The sequence below is a fragment of the Pteropus alecto genome, unplaced genomic scaffold, assembly GCF_000325575.1.
Source record: "Pteropus alecto unplaced genomic scaffold, ASM32557v1 scaffold3, whole genome shotgun sequence".
Lineage (NCBI taxonomy): Eukaryota > Metazoa > Chordata > Mammalia > Chiroptera > Pteropodidae > Pteropus > Pteropus alecto.
This window is the reverse complement of record NW_006442484.1, coordinates 63,786,027-63,806,763: the sequence shown is the minus strand read 5'-3', so window position 1 is coordinate 63,806,763 and position 20,737 is coordinate 63,786,027. Positions and strand designations below refer to the sequence as shown.

The window sequence follows — 20,737 nt, the reverse complement described above, 5'->3', positions numbered from 1 at the left end:
GGCATCCAGAGAAAAGTGGGAGTAGGCATACTTATATCTGACAAAATAGACTTCAAGATAAAAAAGGTAATGAGAGATAATGACAGACGCTTCATAATGATAAAGGGGACCATATATCAATACATAACACTTATCAATGTATATTCTCTTAATCGATACATAATCTCCTAATATGTCTGTTGGCCATTTGTATGTCTTCTTGGAAGAAGTGTCTCTTCAGGTCTTCTACCCATTTTTGACTGAAAACAAAATATTTTTCTTTTCTAGCCTCTCAGATCCATCATTAATTTTCATGTCGTCATTATTAGCTGAATAAACTACATTGCTTTTTTATTTTTAAACAGAACAGTGATAAAAGTGAATTTCTGTCAACCACACCTCGTCGTCTAAGGAAAAGATTAATAGGTATGTACTCTTTACACTGAGTGTTTATAAAAAGCATGTAAACAAAGGCAATATGATTAAGTATATAGGATCTAGCAGACTGCTTGCCTTTTATCTTTGGTTAACCACTAATAGAGACCTCTCTGTGCCTCAGTTTTTTCATTTGCAAAATAGGGATAATAATAGTACCAGCCTGAGTTGTTTTGAGATTAACTGAGATAAAGGATGTCAAAAGTTTTAATGTAGAGCTTGACTTCGTTACATGCTTAACAGGTGTTAGCTATTATCATTTTTTATTCTTGTAAATACTTATTGCTATTTCTTTTCATGAAAAACAGAATATGTTTATGTTCTCAACTAAACTGTAGATTCCTTTAAGGTGAGAACTGTATCTTATATTTTAACTCCAATACTTAGCACTATGTCTTTTACATTCTAGTCAGTGGCTATTGAGGTTAGTTAAAATGTCTCTCCAACAAAACAATAAGCTTTTTAGTTTGTTTTGAGACAGTTGGAAGTAGTTCTATTGATTTTTAGAAATTTTATAATGAAATAGTTTTAAATATTCATAGTTGTACTGAATGCTATACAAAGCTAAGTAAACATATGGGTCCTGCCTTCTGGAAAATTAAAAATGTCTGTAGATTTTTAAATATTTAACTTGGGGCAAATGACTTGTTGACTTATATTTCAGAAAGATGTCAAGTTCTTTCTTGGGGCCCTTGACAATAATATTAGCTAACATTGTTAAATCCATGCTGTGGCCCTTTTTCAAGGTATAGACTTCATAGAACTGTTAATACTACACTATTAATCAACATAAAAATGGTAATACTAAATGATTGAATATCTGAAGCAATAAAAGATGACATGTGCAATTATGATTATTACTATTTTATGTCAAATACATCCCATGTCCTATGTTTCCTCCTTACCCTGAAGAAGAATCATTTCTAGAGCAAGGATGAAATTCCTCTTCCTTCTCAATTACCACCAAACATATATATTTACATGTATGATGTATATATGTAAATAAAGTGGAGATTTTTTCTGGTACCTCCAACTACTTCTAACCCATGCATCTGCCATGGGCAGCAGTCAGTGCAAATCTGAATCTGCTAAGCTATATATGCCTGCAAAATCAGGCCCCCCACCCTTTTTTTAGCATCTATATTTGTTATATGCTGACTGTTGATATTCTGAAATATACCTTTTGTTTAAAGTAAATATAGTGATTTGGTTAAAGTTATTTCACTGATATTTTGGAAGTGAACTTTTTATAATAGTTTTATACTTATTTTGTTGAATGTAAAACTAGTTTTATTCTTACTTTATGAGTGTTAAACTAGCTTTATTAGTTTTGGGGAGTGGCGGCGTTGGCTGTGGTTTGTTTAAAAATGTAATTGTATGGAGTGTGCATATGAATTAGTAGTGCTTAACAATAGTGGCTACCACTTATTGAATACTATATCACTTAGAATGGCATTTTCAGTAGGTAGCAATAAAAAATTCTACAGTAGTGGCTTAAGCTATAGACATTTAAGTATCTCATGTCATAAGAAATCTAGGGATACACAGTTCCATGGTTGATCTAGTGACTCAACAATGTCATGAAGGACTCAGATTCTTCCTATTTTTTTTGCTTTGCCACCAACATTTTTCATCTTTAGGTTTGATACTTCATATTGCAAAACGACTTCCATAGCTTTAAACTAAGGGTATAAATATGGGGCTTTCCTTCCATTCGGGAGGAAAATCTTTCTCAGAACCTTCCAGCAAATTTTCCTTCAAATTTCACTGGTAAGAGGGTTACGTCGCCCACCCTAGTTGCAAAGGAGGCTGGGAAACCAAGTATCTGGCAAAGGAAAAGACGATTACTATGATTATTTATCCCTTTGGGTGGAGCACATTGCTACATTTTACAAAATTGGAGTTCTGTTAGCAAGGAAGAAGGAAAGAGGATGGTATTAGGTATGATTGACAGTTTCTGCATGTCAGGCATTGTTAATTGCTTTATATACATTTCACTGTAATCTTCACAGTGGTTTATTAAATTAGGCACTATTAGCCTCATCTGATAAGTGAGGAAACTGGTGCTCAGAAAACATAACTAGCTCTGGTAAAATCATCAGCAAGAAATGACAAAACCAGAAGTCAAACTCTCTTACTTCAAAGCCCACATTCTTCCTAATACCCCACAATGCCTCTCTTGTCAAACTGTCAAATTTTCCCAATTGCATTTTTTCCCCACAGTTCCAAGGTCTCATTCTGACAGTGAAAGTGAATATTCTTCTTCTAACTCAGAGGATGATGAAGGGGTTGCACAAGAATACGAAGAGGACACTAATGAAGTCATATTGAGCCAAAAGATTCAAGCTCAGAGTGAAGTAGTTTCAGCTCCTGTTTACAAAGAAACACCTTCTAAGAAAATAAAAAGAGAGAAAACAGTAAGTGAAGAGAGAGACTTAAACCTTCAATAAATTTGTGTAATATCTCAAAGATAAGCTTCGCTACGAGAGGAAATCCAAATGAGGCACTCAACATATTTTTTCCTTTCACTTTTCTCTGTTTTCTTAGCCTTCCACGTAAATTCCCATATGTATTTGTGTCCATTTTGGACTTTCTATCTTGGCCTGTCTGCATCCCTATTTATGTAACAATACTATAGTATATGTGAAAGGTGACATCTCAATTCAGTTGTATAAAAAAGAGCTTTTAAAAATTAAAAATTTTGATTGGATAACTGGAGGCAAGACTTCTCAGTATACACCTTCTTATACAGTTCATCTTTGTAACATTGTTGATGTTTTCAAGTCAGTGTGAATAATAAATGATGGCTATGGATCCATGCTGAGCTGTTTGGAAGAACACTGCAGATACCATGATTTGAGAAAAGGCTCATTATCTTGGTGTTCTGTGTAAAGCTTCAGAGCAGTCTAGGAAGCCTATTGCTTGAATGGCTTTGCATCCCTTCCTTACTGCCTTGGAGGTTAGCCCTGCCCCAAATCAGTAGAACTTGTATGAGCCCATTTACTGGAATAGTAGGCAAGTCTTTTTTTTAGCTTGCTGTTGGTCTTCCTCATTTTCACAGTACTTCAACTGTACTAATATTTAAGAACGTGCTGGGAAATGTGTGAAGCAAAACAAAGTTTCTGGTATGTAAAACCCCTCTTTTTTTTTTTTTTTTTTTTTTTTAAAGTCTAAATGGAAATTATATGGTGAAACTTAGGAATTATTTTAGGGAACAGACAACTTCAATCTAGCCATTTCTTTAACTTTTATGGTTCTAAGAGTTACTCAATTTTATCACTAGATTTAAATTTGCTTGTTCCAAAATCTGTGTTGTTGCTTCAGATAGAAAATATTGACTGCCAAATAAAAAATTTCACATATCCTTTTTTATGCTAATATTACTGTCTAGTTTTGATGTAATATTACTGTGTAGTTTTGATGTATCTGAAACTAAGAACTGACTTTGTTCTATTCACTTTCAGAGTGACTTAGTAGAAGAATATTTTGAAGCTCACAGCAGTTCAAAAGTTTTAACCTCTGATAGAACACTGCATAAATTAAAGAGAACTAAACTGGATCAGGTATGTTGCAAGGAATGTTACTTACAATTTTTCCTTTTTGCAAGCTGAATAATATACTACGTAAGCAGCAAATTTGAAGAGTAAATAAGCAGAATTATTGTCCTGATCTAATGAAACAAATTAATGTAATGTAACTATTACATATTTTATTATATAAATGCTAAATGGTTCACTGGATTAGAATTCTATTTGACATACTATAGTTATACTTTTTTCCCCTTATTCATCATTTTCCCCTTATTCATCATCAAATCACTTCAGAATTTATAATAACCATCAGGGACATAGTGTATTTGATATCCATGTGCCATTAATCTCTGTTCTTCATTTAACCCACATATTCATTGAACCTCACACTGGTTATAAAACAAAGACCTTATTCTCTTAGTTACACAACTTTGTGAAAAACAGGGTTTTCTGCTTCTTGATATTATGAAAAACCTGCTCAGTGAAGTATATCCTATGGTTCCAGTATCTCATTTTATAAGAAATACTATACAGTTGTACTTGTTAGGCTTTTGACTGCTACTTCCCAAAGAGAGGAGACAGAACTATCTGAGAAAATCTTTCAGTAGAATTGGGTTTGATAATCTAAGTTAAGAGAGCGTTATTGGCTCACAGAGTGTCAAGATTTTATTATTCTCTCAAGCTAGATTTTAGTGCAATTTTCTAAGGTGTACAGAGCTTTTGACAGAATTTTCAAATTGCAGAAAAGAGGAAAGAGAGTATAGGGTAAGCTTGTATGACTGGGATGACATGGTGCTGTGTGGTTGTTTTTGTTTTTGTTTTGTCACCTGGCTTTCTGGTACTGAGACTCAGATGAGAGACTAGCCGAAAACATGTATCAAGAAACCAAGTTCTTCCAAGGAAGAGATGGCACTAACATCTGCTTAGCGCATATATTTTTATACAAGCAACATGAGAGAAGGATAAATGGATCTAGGGTCAAAATAGGACTACGTAGGACCTAGAGTCAAATGGACCTTTAGGAGAGTGTAAGAAACACCTGTTACCGATAATGAGGGACGGGAAGGCTTTTCAGTGATTGTGGACATGGCTAACCAATACAATCTCAGTAGCATGTGTCAATTTATTTCTCATGTCTGTGGGTTTGCTGGGAGTTGTCTGATCTAGGATTTGTTCTATATGTCTCTCTTCATCCCTGGACCAGCAGGCTAGTTGAGGCATGTTCTTTTCATAACAATGTCAGATGTAAGAGAAGTGAAAAAACACAAAACCTTTTAGAGCCTAGGCACCAGACACTGGGCTAAGTGTCAGTTCTGCCTCACTCTAGTGGCCACGGCAAATCGCATGGCTGAAAGCAAAGTCAAAGAGGAGGGAACTAGACTCCACCTTGTTAGTGGGAAAGACTACACAGTCATATGGCAAAGGGTGTGGATATGGGGAGTGGGGAAGTTTGGAGGCCAATAATGTTATTCTCCACAGATACTAAAATTTGAAATGAAAGTTTATAGATGAGATAATATTTTAGAGTTCACACTCACGTGTGAGTATGCTCTGGTAATCCAGTATAAATGAGTACTGGAAATGATTGCTAGTAACTTCATGACTCTAAACTTCAGAAGGAATGAGAGAAAAAAATTTTAAACTACTTAACAGTTTTACTTAAAACTTATTCTCTTTAATTATGTGGATAAATAAAAACTGTACAGGCTAGAGTGCCTAGAATGTTGATTGCAACTCTAGTCTTCAGTATTAATAGACTGTTGTACTTAATCAGAAACAGACTCACAAATATAGAGGACAGTCTGGTGATGGCCAGAGGGGAGGAGAAGTGGGGGGCTGGGAGAAAGGGGTAAAAGGATAAAGAAATACAAATTAGTAGTTGATAGATGGTCACCGGGATGGGGAGCACGACATAGGGAATGCAGTCAGCATTAATGTAATGGCTAGGTGGAGAGCCAGAGGAGAGAAAGAGCCATCAGGGGGATTGTTTTCTAAACTATATAAATAAATGTCTAACCAATGTACTGTATACTTGAAACTAATTAAATTTAAAAAATATTATACTTAAAGGGTAGAATCATGAAAACGTGGTAGAGCCAGGATAAAAATGCACATACAGCTTTTTACTAGAGTTTTCATTTCAAAAAATGAGCTATATTTGATTCACCAGCAAGAATTTCCAAGTTTTGGGTACAGGGCAATATACCTTCCTCAGTTTATTTACATTATATTTTTAAAAACTTTGTGATACTTATCAAAGTTAAAGGATTTATTAGGAATAGCTTTTGGAGGAGCAGTGATAGAAGTTTATTTTATTAATAATAATGGTAAACTATAAAGAACATTTACTGTTTTCTAAGAATTAATGTTGAATTGTTACCCTAAGCTTTTACATTTTTTCCAAATCCATAGGTTTTTAAAACTGGATTTGTTGTCAAAGCTGGAAGGCAGGTTTAATCATCTCCTTATGGTAACAATCTTTTTAGAAATTAAAGTCTTACAGTTGGAATTTATAATCATGTGTATGGATCTAGAAAAAACTCTTTACTGTTATCACATATTTGTAATAGTGTTAAAAATTTTAAAAATTTTTTAATTAGAAAAAACATTTAAATCATGTTTAAAATACTATGTGTATTTAGTTGATGCACTTATTACCAAACTGATTAAAGTAATATTTCCACTAATGGCCTCTTCTAACCCTTACCTCTAAGAAAATATTTTTCGTTTGGATTGATTTGATGTATGTTGAGAGTGATTTTGTTCCTCTCTCTTCCTTTTTTTTTTTTTTTAAAGCAAACTTTATGTGACTTATTGAGCAAGGTTCCTCCTTCCTTTTCTACTGAACTTAAACAATTAAATCAACAATATGAACAATTATTTCATAAATGGATGTTGCAGTTACAGTAAGTACTATCATCATTGCACACCCTTGTAAAATAATAATATATATTTATAAAGTATGTTAAAATCAAGCAGTTTAACATTTAATTTTCTTTTTACAATGAACTTCATATATTTTTTCATGTAAAAATTTGAACAATAGGTGTTTTTCCAATTTTATGACTCAAATGTAGAAATATCATTGTATGGCTCTTCTTAGAAATTCTACATTTTTCAAGAAATTTGTCTTTTCTAAGTTTATCAAATGTGAAAGCCATTGGTAAGATAAATATCTTTTCTTAGAATAAGTTATATTTGTATTTTTAAGGAAGTGTTTGAAATGGATGCTAATAAAAATATACTTAGATGCTCACAGTTACATAGTCACTGGGGTAAATAAGAAGGCAGGTCCGATAAGCAGTAGGAACATAGAAATTGCCACAGTTTTTCCCAGTTGATCCTAGTTTTCTTTTGCCAATGAAAGTCAAAGTGTTGTGCTAGTAAGAGAATGATTATCTTCCTTGCTAGGATCTTGGCTGCTTTCAGTAACTATTTAGGGATCTGTTCATTATAAATTTAGAAAGCAGCACTTCTCTCTAATCCCATTCCCCAGTCCAATTCCTCCTCCTTCCAGTATGTCAACTCCAATAACTTGGATTCGCTTTGCGTCCTAGCCTAGACCTCATAGTCAGCTTTTTCAGTGGAATTGCTAGCTCTCTGAATTCTTTCGCTTCTTTTTTTCTGCTGCTTCTATCTTGTCGATCTCTACCTTTGGTGGTTATTTATCTCCTGTTCTTCTATTTCTAGGCTATCCTGCATTGCTACAGAGCATTGTATAAATACTGTTTCTGATTGACCTCCATAAACAATCATGGAGTTGAACTTTAGCTTGGGCCCTTGTGCTTGGTGTTCTGGGCCATCTCATTCACTCTCTTGGCTTCGGTTGCTTTTTGAATATGAATTAAGTTCCATAAATGTATCTACAGCCCAGCCCAGGCAAGATCACACTCTTCAGCAGCAGACATGGCTATTTGAATGTGTATTGGAGGTTTCCATGTGGATGTCCTATAAATTATTCAATTAACATAATATTTTACTTATTGAAACTCATCATTCCCACCTACGCCTGCAACCTAGCATAGCGAACGTCACCCCATTTATGTGGTTGCCTGTGCCAAAAAACTGTTATTTTTAAATATTCCCTTTCCCTCACCTTCCACATCTAATCATTACTCTTCAGATACTATTGACTTAACATATAAAGTTCTTGACACCTTACATTTTTCTCCATAACACCTAATTCAAGTCAGTTTTGTCCCTCCTCCCTATCCATTCCTCCCATTCAGGTACTGTGATCTTCTTAAAAAGATCATGTTACTATCTCATGTAAAACCTTTCCGTTAACACCTGACTAGTTACTTATACATGGTCATAATCCTTGGAATAAAATCTACTTGTGTTAGTTGACTTAACAAGAACCTTTGTGACCTGGCCTCTGCTTACCTTTTCACTTTAATCTATCAATCAAAACTCTGCTTCAGCCTGAAAAACTTTTTACTGCCTTGTACCTACCAATGTTCTCCCTTTACTTATGGGCACCTGTTGCTTGAAAGTAATATGAGCGGGGGAGAAAGCTACTAAAACTGGAACTATAAGCTTGGTGTACAGACACCAAAGCTACTAAAACTGGAACTATAAGCTTGGTGTACAGAACTTGGTGTACAGTTCTTCCTGTATTCTTTATAGGCTTAAATTAAGGAAACTGGTTGATTATAAACTGGTTGGCAATAAGAGTTACTGAACTTTAATTTCATGAATGCTGTCTTTCCTAACAGCTTGGGATTCAACATTGTGCTTTATGGTTTGGGTTCTAAGAGAGATTTACTAGAAAGGTTTCGAGCCACCATGCTGCAAGATTCCATTCATGTTGTCATAAATGGCTTCTTTCCTGGAATCAGTGTGAAATCAGTAAGTTTCAAAAATGTCAAAAATGTTAAAAAAGGAACATTATATCTCCTGCCATTCTATACCCCCATGTTAATGGGGATGCTATTTCTCATTCTGGAGCAACTTTTTTTTTTTTAGTTATCACACTAGTAGAATTGCATAGTGCTTAAGATCATGTGTTTGGACTCAGGGTTCTAGCTTTGAATCTCCATTTTTGAATTTCTTACTTTGTATCTGATAATGAATTAAATCTTATGAAAAGTTTAGCTTTGTGTACTGCACCAAATACTAACAGTACTTCTCTGAAGGACAGGATTATGGGGGACTTCAGTTTTATTATGCTTTTATGTCACTTCAGTACTCTAAAAATAATAAAAATATCAGTAGTACTTTGTAGTTTTGTAATATATTTATAGATCATTTTTTCTCTATATGCTCATATCTCTTCATCATTTGAAAATTAACTTAAACTTTTTAGGTGATGGATATTAACTAATGTAGTATTCCTTTCTAAAAATGCCCTTAATGTTTGTGTCCTGTTTCTTTTGATAAATGTTTTCTAGTGTTTCTCATATTGTTTTTTTTTTTATGCTACCCTCTTATCTTTACATCTTTGCTGTTCTTCCCTGTTTCTTTTAATGGTAACTTATACAAAAAATAAGTATAGGTACACTTAAGTACCAGTAGAATTTTTTAAGTGAATTTTCATACTTGATGGGAAATCTAAATTCATTTTTAATTTATAAAAAAAGGATTGATTTGCTAGTTGTATTTATCTTATATGACAGAATAAGTTATAATCAATGTATTTCTTGCGCTTTTTGATATAGATCCTGAATTCTATAACAGAAGAAGTCCTCGATCATGTGGGTACTTTCCGCAGTGTACTGGATCAGCTAGACTGGATAATAAACAAATTTAAAGAAGGTAACATGAAGTAGATACTCTAGTTTTAGGATGAAGCCAAGCATATGCTTCTATTTATTTGTGTATTACTATACACAAAAATGGAGATTATTTTAATAATGGTACTTTTTCTCAATGCTGATTTAGATTTCTCTAAAACATTTTTTTTTTTAATCTGTGAACTTTTCATGTGAACTTCACTAGTTATAACACTCACTCTTATCTGGAACTTTTATAACCCAAAGCCTCTTATTTCAGAATAATTTTCAGGTTTTGCTTGGTGAGTGAGAAGTGCTTCTAGTTGATGGGTACATCTTTGATAGTTTTATGTTTAATGTTTTCATAAAATATTCTTATTTATTCTAAGTAAATATCACTGGATTTCAGTGGTTTTATATACTAAAATCTGGGGTAGAAAAAACATTTTTTGTTATTTTGGTGTGAATGTTTTATATGAGCATTTCAAAAAATTAGAAATAAATTTAGGCTCTAACGATTGTCATTCAGTCATTGCTTAAGAATTAAAAGGAGTAGTTGGTTATGCTTATTAAATGATTTGATGGATAATTTCAATATTGTTTTATGTTCATTAAAATAGGTGCCTAAGTTATTTCATTTACACGTGTTATATTACACGTTATATATGATATGTAATATAATAACTACATATTTATATAAAATGTATTTATAATTATAATTTATATAAATATTTAACATACAAGTATGTATATATTTATATAATTTTAATTATATATTTATAATTGCAATTCCATATAATTATATGTGATTTAAATATATAGTATGTATTCTATATTTTATATATACTATAAATATACTTTATGTATTCATATATAATTTATATGTTTATATATAATTTAAATACTATTGACTGTGGTGGCTTCTAGAATTCAAAGAACCTTGGGCTTTTAAAATGTGTCATCTCAGCATCTTTGTCATTATATTGTCTCATTTGTCTCTCTACCCCCAGTGCAACAGAAATTTGCTTATTCTCTCTAAAGGCTCATCCTCCATCATAAATGCCAAATTTCTCATTTCCTGTCAACTCATGAGAGACTTACGGTGGCTTTTAAATGTGTACAAGACTTCTTTCATCTTAGGAAAAGCAATTACTTGTTTCTACTGCTCTTACACACTATTTTATTTCCCTATTTCAATATGATTTTAGAGTTTCTGAAGACATGTCCTGCCTTCTCCTTTTTACCTGTTACCTTCTTAATTCCTTGCTTCTTTACTACCCAAACTGTATGCTTAAAGATCACCTGTAATTTCCTTTTTACTAAATAAGCCTCGGCTCATTCTTTATTTCGATCTTTGCAGTGTTCGATGGTATTGACACCTTTATCGTCTATATTCTTTCTTCATTAACTTAAGAAATTTTACTTCTCTCACTTTCCTGATTCCTTGATCAATATCCTAAGTCCCTCACCCTTCCTTTTTTTTTCTTTTTACTCTTTTAGCTTTTGTGATAATCAAGGTTTTTTATATTAACTCTTATTAATGTTTAGTGAGAACTTTCTTTTTTCTTTCTTTTTCTTCTTCTTCTTTTTTTTTTTTTTTTTTTTGGTGTTTCCCCTCCAGTCCCGCCTTGCAATTCAACATGCATAGATTCACCTCCAATCCAGTTATGCATCTTGCCTTATTTCCTATGCCTTATTAAAACTGCTTTCTTTATGGTCTGATTCAAGTGCTAAGCATTACCCTTAAGACTCTAAGCACACCAGTTCCTACTGATTCCCAATGAATTTTACTTTTTAAAAAAAGACTTTAATAATGTCTTGCCTATTTTTTGAGTGGTTGACATATCTTCTCAAATAAATTGTGTATCCCTAAGCAATAGTTATTTTGTCCTATACTACTTTGATAAATTCTTTAGTCCATAGGTTGTGTGTGTGGTAGGGACTTCACAAATACTCAGTGAAAATAATATTGAATTCTTTTTCTTTTCAGATTCTTCTTTAGAACTCTTCCTTCTCATCCACAATTTGGATAGCCAAATGTTGAGAGGAGATAAAAGCCAGCAAATTATTGGACAGTTGTCATCTTTACGTAACATATACCTGATAGCATCTATTGATCACCTCAATGCTCCCCTTAGTAAGTTAAACGTTACTATTTTTTTCTTGAGATTTCAGTCTTACAAAATTTTCTTAATGTTGTAAGTCACAACATTTTCAGTGTTTTTCAGTACAATTTTCCTTTTTTGCATGTTTAAAGACACAGATTGCCAAAAATATAGGTCTCCTCGGTCTGACTTAGAACATAATTCTTGGAAATAAAAATTCAGATTCTAAAGGAGGTGTTTTACACCTAAAGTTTCATGAAGGAGAGGAAACCCAATTATTATTTTGGTCTTTTTCTACACTTCGTGGTATTGCAACATTTATTTAGTGTGATATAATTCAGGTATAATTCTACAGAACAAAATGTTAAATTATTAAATTTTTTAAAAGAGTGCCTTGGTAATGTTAATATATTTTAACTTTTTAACTTGTATTTAATATACCAGTAAAAATTCAAATGTTGATTGATAATGAAGTTAGATCGTCATGTACTGATTTGGATGGGGAAATGGCAAAAATGAAAATTTTCAAGATTCATTTTTTATTTCGTGGTTTTTTATTTTCTCCTAGAGTAGAATCTAATAACATGGCAATATGAAAATAATTAGTAATTTTTGTTTTCTTTGATCATGTGCTCTAGTGTGGGATCATGTAAAGCAGAGTCTTTATAACTGGCTCTGGTATGAAACTACTACATATAGTCCTTATACTGAAGAAACCTCCTATGAGAATTCCCTTCTGGTTAAACAATCTGGATCACTACCACTTAGTTCCCTAACTCATGTCTTACGAAGCCTTACTCCTAATGCAAGGTAAGAATGAAAACCATAGTTTCTTTTTTAAGAAACTCAGTACATTTTAAGACATGCACTCCTAGGTTTTAATGGTAATACTAAAGTTCCTACTTAGTCTGAAGGATTAAGAGAAATAGTAGTGATAATACTTGCCAGTACTGGATTATGCAAGAGTCAAGAGTAGTCTACCAAATTGCCCAATAATAAAACAGTACCAATATTTTTTTTCTTAATAGATTTTTGTATTTTTGAATAAGAGTGTCTCAGTAGTCAGTGTGGAGGAAAAAGCAGAATCATAATGGATTTTACTTAAATTCGATGGTCCTTTTTAATGATACATGAACTTTATGATTCAAACATGGGTCCCTTTACATAAGATAGGTTATTTGATCCTCATAACCTTGCTAAGGTAGATAGTAAAGGGCACAGAAATTTTGATTCACATCTGCCTGGCTCTAAAGCTCATGCTTTTAAATATCATTATATAATGTTTCCAGTGAAGCACTTTTAATAGCCTAACCAAGAGATATATCTGAATTAATAAAAGCTAAGAAAAGCTGGGTATAATATAAGCCAGGAAAAAAATAAATAGTATGAAAATTAACCCGTCAAAAAAGGCTTTTAGTAGCAAACTACCCCCTAAGAGCATAGAATTCTATAACTATTTTTAACAAGATGAAATGTTGAAAAACAACAAACCTTGTTGAGAACAGATAATTGAGATTTGAATAAATGAAAAATATGGTGTTCTGGATGAGTGGACTAAATATAAAGGTAGCAATTTCTCCCAAGTTAGAAATGTATTAGAGCTATAAATTAATCAAATCATTAAATGATTTTGTGTTTTTGTGTGTGTTTTAAAAATTCAAAATTTCTTAAAGAACAAGCAGGTGAGACTAGCAAAGACTTTTTTTAAAAAGAGTGGTGAGACACTTCTGTACAAGATAGCATAATACTTTCACCCTTGAATTTATCCCCTTTTGTACCGAACACACTGCATAAATAAATATAAAACAACAAAAAAAACCAAGATCTTGCCTAACTCAACAATATGAACATCTCAGTGAAACAGAATCATAAAGCAGTGAGAGAACTGAAGCCACAGCCCAGCTGTGTTCTGGATCTAGAAGCAGCAAAATCCAGGATTTTGACTTATACGAAATAACAGTAGTGTGACAATATTACTTGTTGTCCAAACCCAGACATTTTTGTTCAAGATAAATACTAACCTGGACAGAATGGGAGATGTAAAACTTAAGAAAAGCATGTAAAACAAAATTATATAGTGTTCAAATTTGTGTATGTGTATATATACATACACACATGCACGCATGCACACACACACACATATATGAGTAAAATTTTTAAATGTAGGTGGATACGAAAAATTCCTAATTTAGGATAATATTGACCCTAGAAGAAGAGAAAGGGATAGGACTTGGGGTACACAGGAACTTTCAAATAGATTTGGGTTTTTTGCTAGCAATTTCTTTTCCATTTATTTATCTCTTTGGTTTTTTAAAAACTTTTTGTTTTGAAATCATCAAATTTCCAAGAGGCTGTACAAAATATGTACAGGAACTCCCAGCACCTCTTTCCCAACTACCACTGATACCAACATCTCACAGCACAATGTAGTATTAAAACCAAGAAACTAATGCTGGCCTGATCCAAAGAGTTTATTTAGATTTCACCACTGATACATGCACTTATTTGTGTGTGTGTGTGTGTGTGTGTGTGTGTGTGTGTGTGTGTGTGTGTGTGTGTGTGTGTCTGTCTGTGGTTAGTTCTGCAGTCATGTAGCATGTAGCTCTTTGTAACTACCACCACAATCAACTCAGCTATATCAGTACAAGACTCTCTCATGTTACCCTCAAATGCTAATGAATTTTATTACTTTATAAAGCTGTTTTTGTACACTTGAAAATAAGATTAGTATTGTGTTAATATTGAAATATATAGTAAATGGGTATCTAATCAAAATTTTTGATGGAATTGGGAACAGAAAAAGTCTTCATTCAGTTTTACTGCTAATGGATGGACTGTTGCAAGTTGCTACATATGAAGTTGAGGATCCATGCAATAGAAGTACTCAAAACATTAAATATGATATGTTTAAAACATTAAATATGATTGATACTAATGCAAATATTTTTTTAGTTTGGCGTACCTCAATGTCTGTGTGCTAGCCTTCCACACTTAAAACAATTTAAACTACTTTGAAATTTTGGTCCATTCTGCTAATTCTAATATCATTTAGTCTTTACTTGGTATGAATATGATTGATCAAAAATCTTTAACAAAATTTAGCTATGGAGTCAATGGCAGTACAGTTGACTCAAACAACAGTTTTGAACTACACGAGTCCACTTATACTAAGATTTTTTCAATAAATATGCAGTCGGCCCTCTGTATCTCCTTGTTTCGCATCCATAGACTTAGTCAACCACGGATTCCATCAACCAGGGATCGAAAACAATATTTGAATCCATGGTCGAGAATCTACAGATGCTGAGGGTCAACTTTATGCATGGTTCTGCGTCGTTTTGTATAAGGGCCTTGAGCATCCTCGGGTTGTGGTAGCCACAGAGGGGGATGTGAGGTGTTGGGACTTGAACCAGTCCCCCGAAGATACCAAGGGACAACTGGGAGTCAAAATTTATATTTGGATTTTCAACTACATGGGGGGTTGGCGCTCTAACTCCCACATTGTTCAAGGGTCAGCTATACTTAGTTATAAGGTGGTCCTTCAGATGATCCAAAATATGCTTATCGTAATTATTTTGTAGATTATCATAAAAATGAAAATGCACAGGTTTAAAATTTTTGCTATACCCAAGGACTCCTGGGAATTTTAGTTTATGTAAGACTTCTTCCAGTCCTGTAATTCTACTTGATATACTCCTACAGAAATAATTCAAAATATGAAGTAATGTGTATAATTTTATTTAACATGGGTTTAGTTTTAATAATTAAAACTGGAATTAATGTAAACATCCCAGTCCAGTAAGGAAATGGTAAATTTGTGGTACTCAAGTCATATCATAGATGAACAGCCATTAAAAATTGTTTAGGAAGAGTTTTTAAAGACATGGAAAAATCATTGATGGAAAAAGTGAGGGATAAAATCGTGCATACCATATATAAATGCATGAATTTATAGTTTCCATCCCGCCTTTTTCCACAAAGATTTTAGAAAGCAGCATATGCAAATATGATCTCCACATCAAATGTTAGTGGTTATTTTAGGGCTGTAGGATTGATATTTTCCTTGTTAGAGTTTATTATATATTCCAGGTTTTCTATAGTGAAATAACCTATAGTCTAAAAAATCTACTTCTAGATTTTCCTTAAAAGGAAGTAAAAGAGCTTCTTCTTTTTAAGTTGGCGAGGATATGTTCCTTCAAAAAAAGGAATAGAAGCTAATACAGATAGGCCAAGTATTTCATTCACATTTTTTTCATATATTTTACTTCTAGCTTTTTTATGTTAATGTTCTAGATTTGAATTCCTGTTTGTTTTTTGTTTTTTTCCTTAGGGGAATTTTCAGGCTACTAATGAAGTATCAGCTGGATAACCAGGATAACGCTTCTTACATTGGTATTCAATATTTATGATATTAAATTGTGTGACTTTTGTTTCACCCCATTAATCCTTTTTCTGGAGTCTAATGATCACACTGCAGTTTTTCACAGCAGTGAATAAATGGTTTGCTCTGTGATCAGTGTGTCTACCACATAGCAAATTTTGAAGCAGACCCAAAGATGCTCTGCTGCCAATGCAATCTGAAAGATGAACCCTGCTTGCTTTTTAAATTTCTTGTGCTAACCGTCGATGTGTGTCTACCAATTACCTGTATTTCTTTCATATGCTAGAGATTTGCTTAGGAGATTTTCTTCCTTTTGAGAGAAAATGTGTTAACTTAAATATTTTAATAATCATTCAGTTCTCATTATTTAATAGTTCTCTCTTTAAAAGTCAACTTTATGCACACTGTTTAAAACTGCCCGCAGCATTGTTATACTTGGTCATAGTTGACTATTTTCAACCAATCAGTTCTCTTTAAAAGATATAAACCACAGTGTATAACACTTAAGTATTTTCTAGTTTTGCTTCTTCCAGAGGTACTTTTTTAAAAAATCAGTACTTACTGCCTATTTTAACATACTGTGACCACAGCACTTTTTAAATTTATTCTTTGGTATGGATATTCATGTATAGGGTCATGTCTTAAATGCTGACTTATGTTCACATCTCCTTTTGACCTCTTCAGGACTTTCTTTTCAAGATTTTTACCAGCAGTGTCGGGAGGCATTCCTCGTCAATAGTGATCTGACACTTCGGGCTCAGTTAACTGAATTTAGGGACCACAAGCTTATAAGAACAAAGAAGGTAATGCTTTGCTATTGTAGCACTATATGCCTGGAATAGCATACCTCCTTTGCTTACGGACAGGTATTCCTTTGACTCAGATATGGTTATGATGGGTCACAGGGATCCATTTAGGCATTGTGCCATTTGTGTTGTGTAAAAAGAGGTAGAACTACTCTGTTTCAGAGCAGAGCAGAAAACCTAAGAGTTTAGTTCAGAGGAATAAGCCATTTGAAATATGAGTCAAATAATTATATTCCTTTCTCCCTCTCTTCTACGCCATTCATTAATCTGGTGTATATTTATTGAGCACTATCAGAAATTGCACTAGGTATTGGGATACAGTAGTAAGCTAACACCTTTTCTCAAAGAGCTTAAAGTTGAGTGGAGATGTACATTTTTTGAATAATTATACACATGTAAAATTTTACCTATAAGTCCTATGATCAGTAGGTATGTAGTTCTGAAAGAGCATATTAAAATAGCTGGATTGACTTAATTATGGATATCAGAAGAGACCACTGAGCTGAGATCTAAAGGAAGACTAGGAGATAACTCCTGAGACAAGAAAGGGAGGAGCATTCCAGGCAGGAACAGCATGTAAAGAGACCCTAGAACAAAAATGCAAGCATGGCACAAGATGAGTCTGAAAAGATAGTGATTTAAGGGTTAGACCATGCACAAATTTTAGGCTAAGTAAAAGATTTTAATCTTATTCAGAAATAACGAGAAGACGTGAAAAAAATTGTTGGCTATGGTATCAGAGTGGAATAGGGCAGAGTGGGATGGGGATTGCCAAAAGGGCATGCACAGGGACTAGTGAGGAAGGTGTTAATAGCCTGGGTGAGATAATGGTAATTTGGTCTAGGGTGAAGAGAGAAAAGTGATTGGATTCAAAATATACTTAAGAGGCACAATTGACAAGAATTGATGATAGATTGGATATGGAAACCAAGGGGAAAAAAGTGTCAAGAGTAATTCCTGGCTTCTGGCTTGCATAACCAGAGATGGTGGGATCGTTGGATAAGAAGCTGGAAGAACAACTTCTTTGGGAAACTGATCATGAGTTCATGTTCTTCATGTGCTTGGACTTACTGTTTGAGGTTTGAGATTTCTGATTTCCAAGTGGAGATGTCAGCTAGGGAGTTGGATTCCTGCAACTAGAAGCTAGAGGAAAGAGCAAGGCTAGAGGTGCAAGATTATAATTCCTACATATTTAGGTTGTAACTGAAACCAAGTATTGGTGGGACTACCTAGAGGACATATAGTGAGAATGGAGGGTCAGGAATTAAGCCTAGAAGTGTGACATTTAATAGCCAAGTAAAAGATAAGCCTGCAAGATGAAACAGCCAGAGAGCCACAAAGAAAACCAGGATATGATGTCACAGAAGCCAAGAGAAGCATATTTTAAGAAAGAAAGAGCGGTCAAGTGTTAGGTGCTGCTGAGAGGCCAAAAGAGGAAGACAGAATATCTCTTGGATTTAGGAATATGGAATTCCTTGGTGGTCTAAGCAAAAGCTCTTTTGGTGACATGATAATGGTAGCAGTAGCTAGGTTGGACTGGATTGAGTGAAAAGTAAGGAAATGGAGACTACCATTTATAGACAGCTCTTCTGGAAGGGAGCAGCGGTTGGGTGATAGAATGAGGCGCCTAGTGAGGGTTATTTTAAAATGGAAGCTACCTAATTGTATTTAAAAACCAATGGAAAGGATCCAGTCGAAAGGGAAATGAAAGAACAGAGAAATAAATCGTGTAAGATTCTAGAAAGAGCAGGAGGGTGAAGAATACCCACCTGCTCACCCTCTAGTCTTTTTCTACTGTAAAGTGGTTTAACTATAAACCCAGAGTATTTAAATAGATATGTGCCCGTGTGCCCTTTTCCCTTAATTTTAATACTTTTATATTTATATAAAATATTAAATTCATTTTTTGTTTAACCTACAGTAGATTCAAATCTCTCTTACAAATGACTAACATCCTGTGCATTCTTACATCTTTTAGGGAACTGATGGAGTGGAATATTTATTAATTCCCATTGACAATGGAACATTGACTGATTTCCTGGAAAAGGAAGAAGAGTCGTCTTGAAGCTATCCTTTACTCTTGAATCTTCTGTGGAAGGGTTATACTCCAGCTGCCACTCCTCTAAAGTGTTACGTTTACAGCCAACATTAGACTTTTCGCAGTGTGTAAGATTTAAAATTGGGAGTGGGGGAATATCATCAGTTTAGAACCTTGATTAGCCTGGCTGGTTTATCTTCTCTAGTACTACACTATGCAGTGGTCCACAAGTTGGAGAAAATGTGCCTTTCATTCATTACCTCTCTGGAGACTTCTTGCTGGAATGAACACTGTGCTCAGGGACTATTTGGAATTGGATGTTTTTGAATTCTTTTATACTAGAGATGGTTTTAAATCCTAAGTTTTTGAGGGCCTTTGAAACTCCTGGAGCTGATTGTTTGCAAGTGTGCTTATTCCAGAGTGTGGAAGTACAAAGACATTGACATCATGTAAATCTGCTTTATTCTGTTGTTGTGTGTGTCAAAACTGATAAGTGTAATGGAGAAGGCAGTCCATCTCTTACTGTTTCTGAAATGGCTTAACAAAAGGTGTAAGACTGGGGAAAAGTAGGTGATCCAGCTTTCTCCTTTTGGATTTAGGCTACATACTGGTGGGGGGCGAGGGGGCATGACACTATTCGGTAGGGGTAGTGGGAAACGCATAACAAATATACAGGGTATATACCCACCCTAGAAAGCACATAAACAGTAATAGAACATGATATTCAGAACAGTTAATGACTGTGCCATCACCTTCATGATACAGGTGAGAAGCCAGGCTAGAGAAATATACTCCTGAATTACATTTTAGTCATTATTTTCAAGACAATAGAAAATAAAAATTATTCTTTTAATATCAACATATTTTTGTCTTGAATAACATGCAGGTGAGTAGCATATTAATGACTAGCTTTAAATTTAATCTTGATTTCTAAAACTCACTGTAAGACATTTCAGGTTTTTTTTCTTAAAGTGACCATTTCAAGCCTTTTAAATATTTTTCTTAGCAAAGAAAAAAAAGACTAACCTTGGCCACTGTAGTCAGCTTACAGTCTTCACATACTCCCTGAAATATTTCATACTTGGAAATGAATTTATTAAAATATCACTGTAATAAAGTATGTACTCCATCAGCATTTTTCACTCATTTCTTATAAATACCTTTCATGAAAATATTTCCCAAAATGCTCAGAATTTTTAAAATCATCTTTGTGGCATATAATTAATTTTATGTTAAATCCATTTTTTAAGGGTTAAGTCAGATATAATTACTAATCAAAATATATAAACAAATTTGTACATGATTATGACTGTAGAGTTTTTTTTAATTATACCAAATGCTATTTAATGAAAAGTGAGTTTCCTTCCCATTCCCTGATCCAGTCTCTTAGGCAAACATTAATAGCAGTTTAAGAATTCTTCCAGAGGTATTCTATGCACATGTAAGGGTTTTTGGTCTGTATTTCTCCTTTAAAAAACACAAATGGTAGCATATGATACTTGCTGGTTTGTACCTTGCTTTTTTTGCTTAATATAGTAACTTAACAGTAAAAAAAAGCATACAAAATCCTTAATGACCTAATGTGCAAACTTTACATCTGCCCTTAAATATCTACTGGTTTATTTTTATAATTTTTGTCTATACTATTTGTAAGCAGTATGTGTCAATAGTCTTTACTATTAATAAAAAGTCAATTTGGATAGAATTACTTTTTCATTTATAGTATTTTTACTAAAAATATTTTGAACT

General features: G+C 33.5%; 1 protein-coding gene across 5 annotated transcripts in view; it reads left to right on the top strand.

The window, feature by feature from the left end:
• Positions 1-20,693, top strand: part of ORC2 (origin recognition complex subunit 2) — a 37,763-nt gene extending 17,070 nt beyond the window's left edge. For 4 of the 5 annotated variants that reach the window (XM_006921340.3, XM_015596513.2, XM_015596514.2 and 1 more), the window contains 11 exons: positions 345-405; positions 2,638-2,831; positions 3,879-3,977; positions 6,741-6,850; positions 8,663-8,795; positions 9,605-9,701; positions 11,649-11,795; positions 12,402-12,573; positions 16,094-16,155; positions 16,829-16,947; positions 18,929-20,693. In XM_006921340.3, the coding sequence (XP_006921402.1) occupies positions 345-405; positions 2,638-2,831; positions 3,879-3,977; positions 6,741-6,850; positions 8,663-8,795; positions 9,605-9,701; positions 11,649-11,795; positions 12,402-12,573; positions 16,094-16,155; positions 16,829-16,947; positions 18,929-19,015 (1,281 nt within the window). In that variant the 3' untranslated portion in view covers positions 19,016-20,693. The remainder of the gene's footprint in view (positions 1-344; positions 406-2,637; positions 2,832-3,878; positions 3,978-6,740; positions 6,851-8,662; positions 8,796-9,604; positions 9,702-11,648; positions 11,796-12,401; positions 12,574-16,093; positions 16,156-16,828; positions 16,948-18,928) is intronic. The other variant, XM_015596515.2, reaches the window with a different exon arrangement.
• Positions 20,694-20,737: the final 44 nt, after the last annotated feature.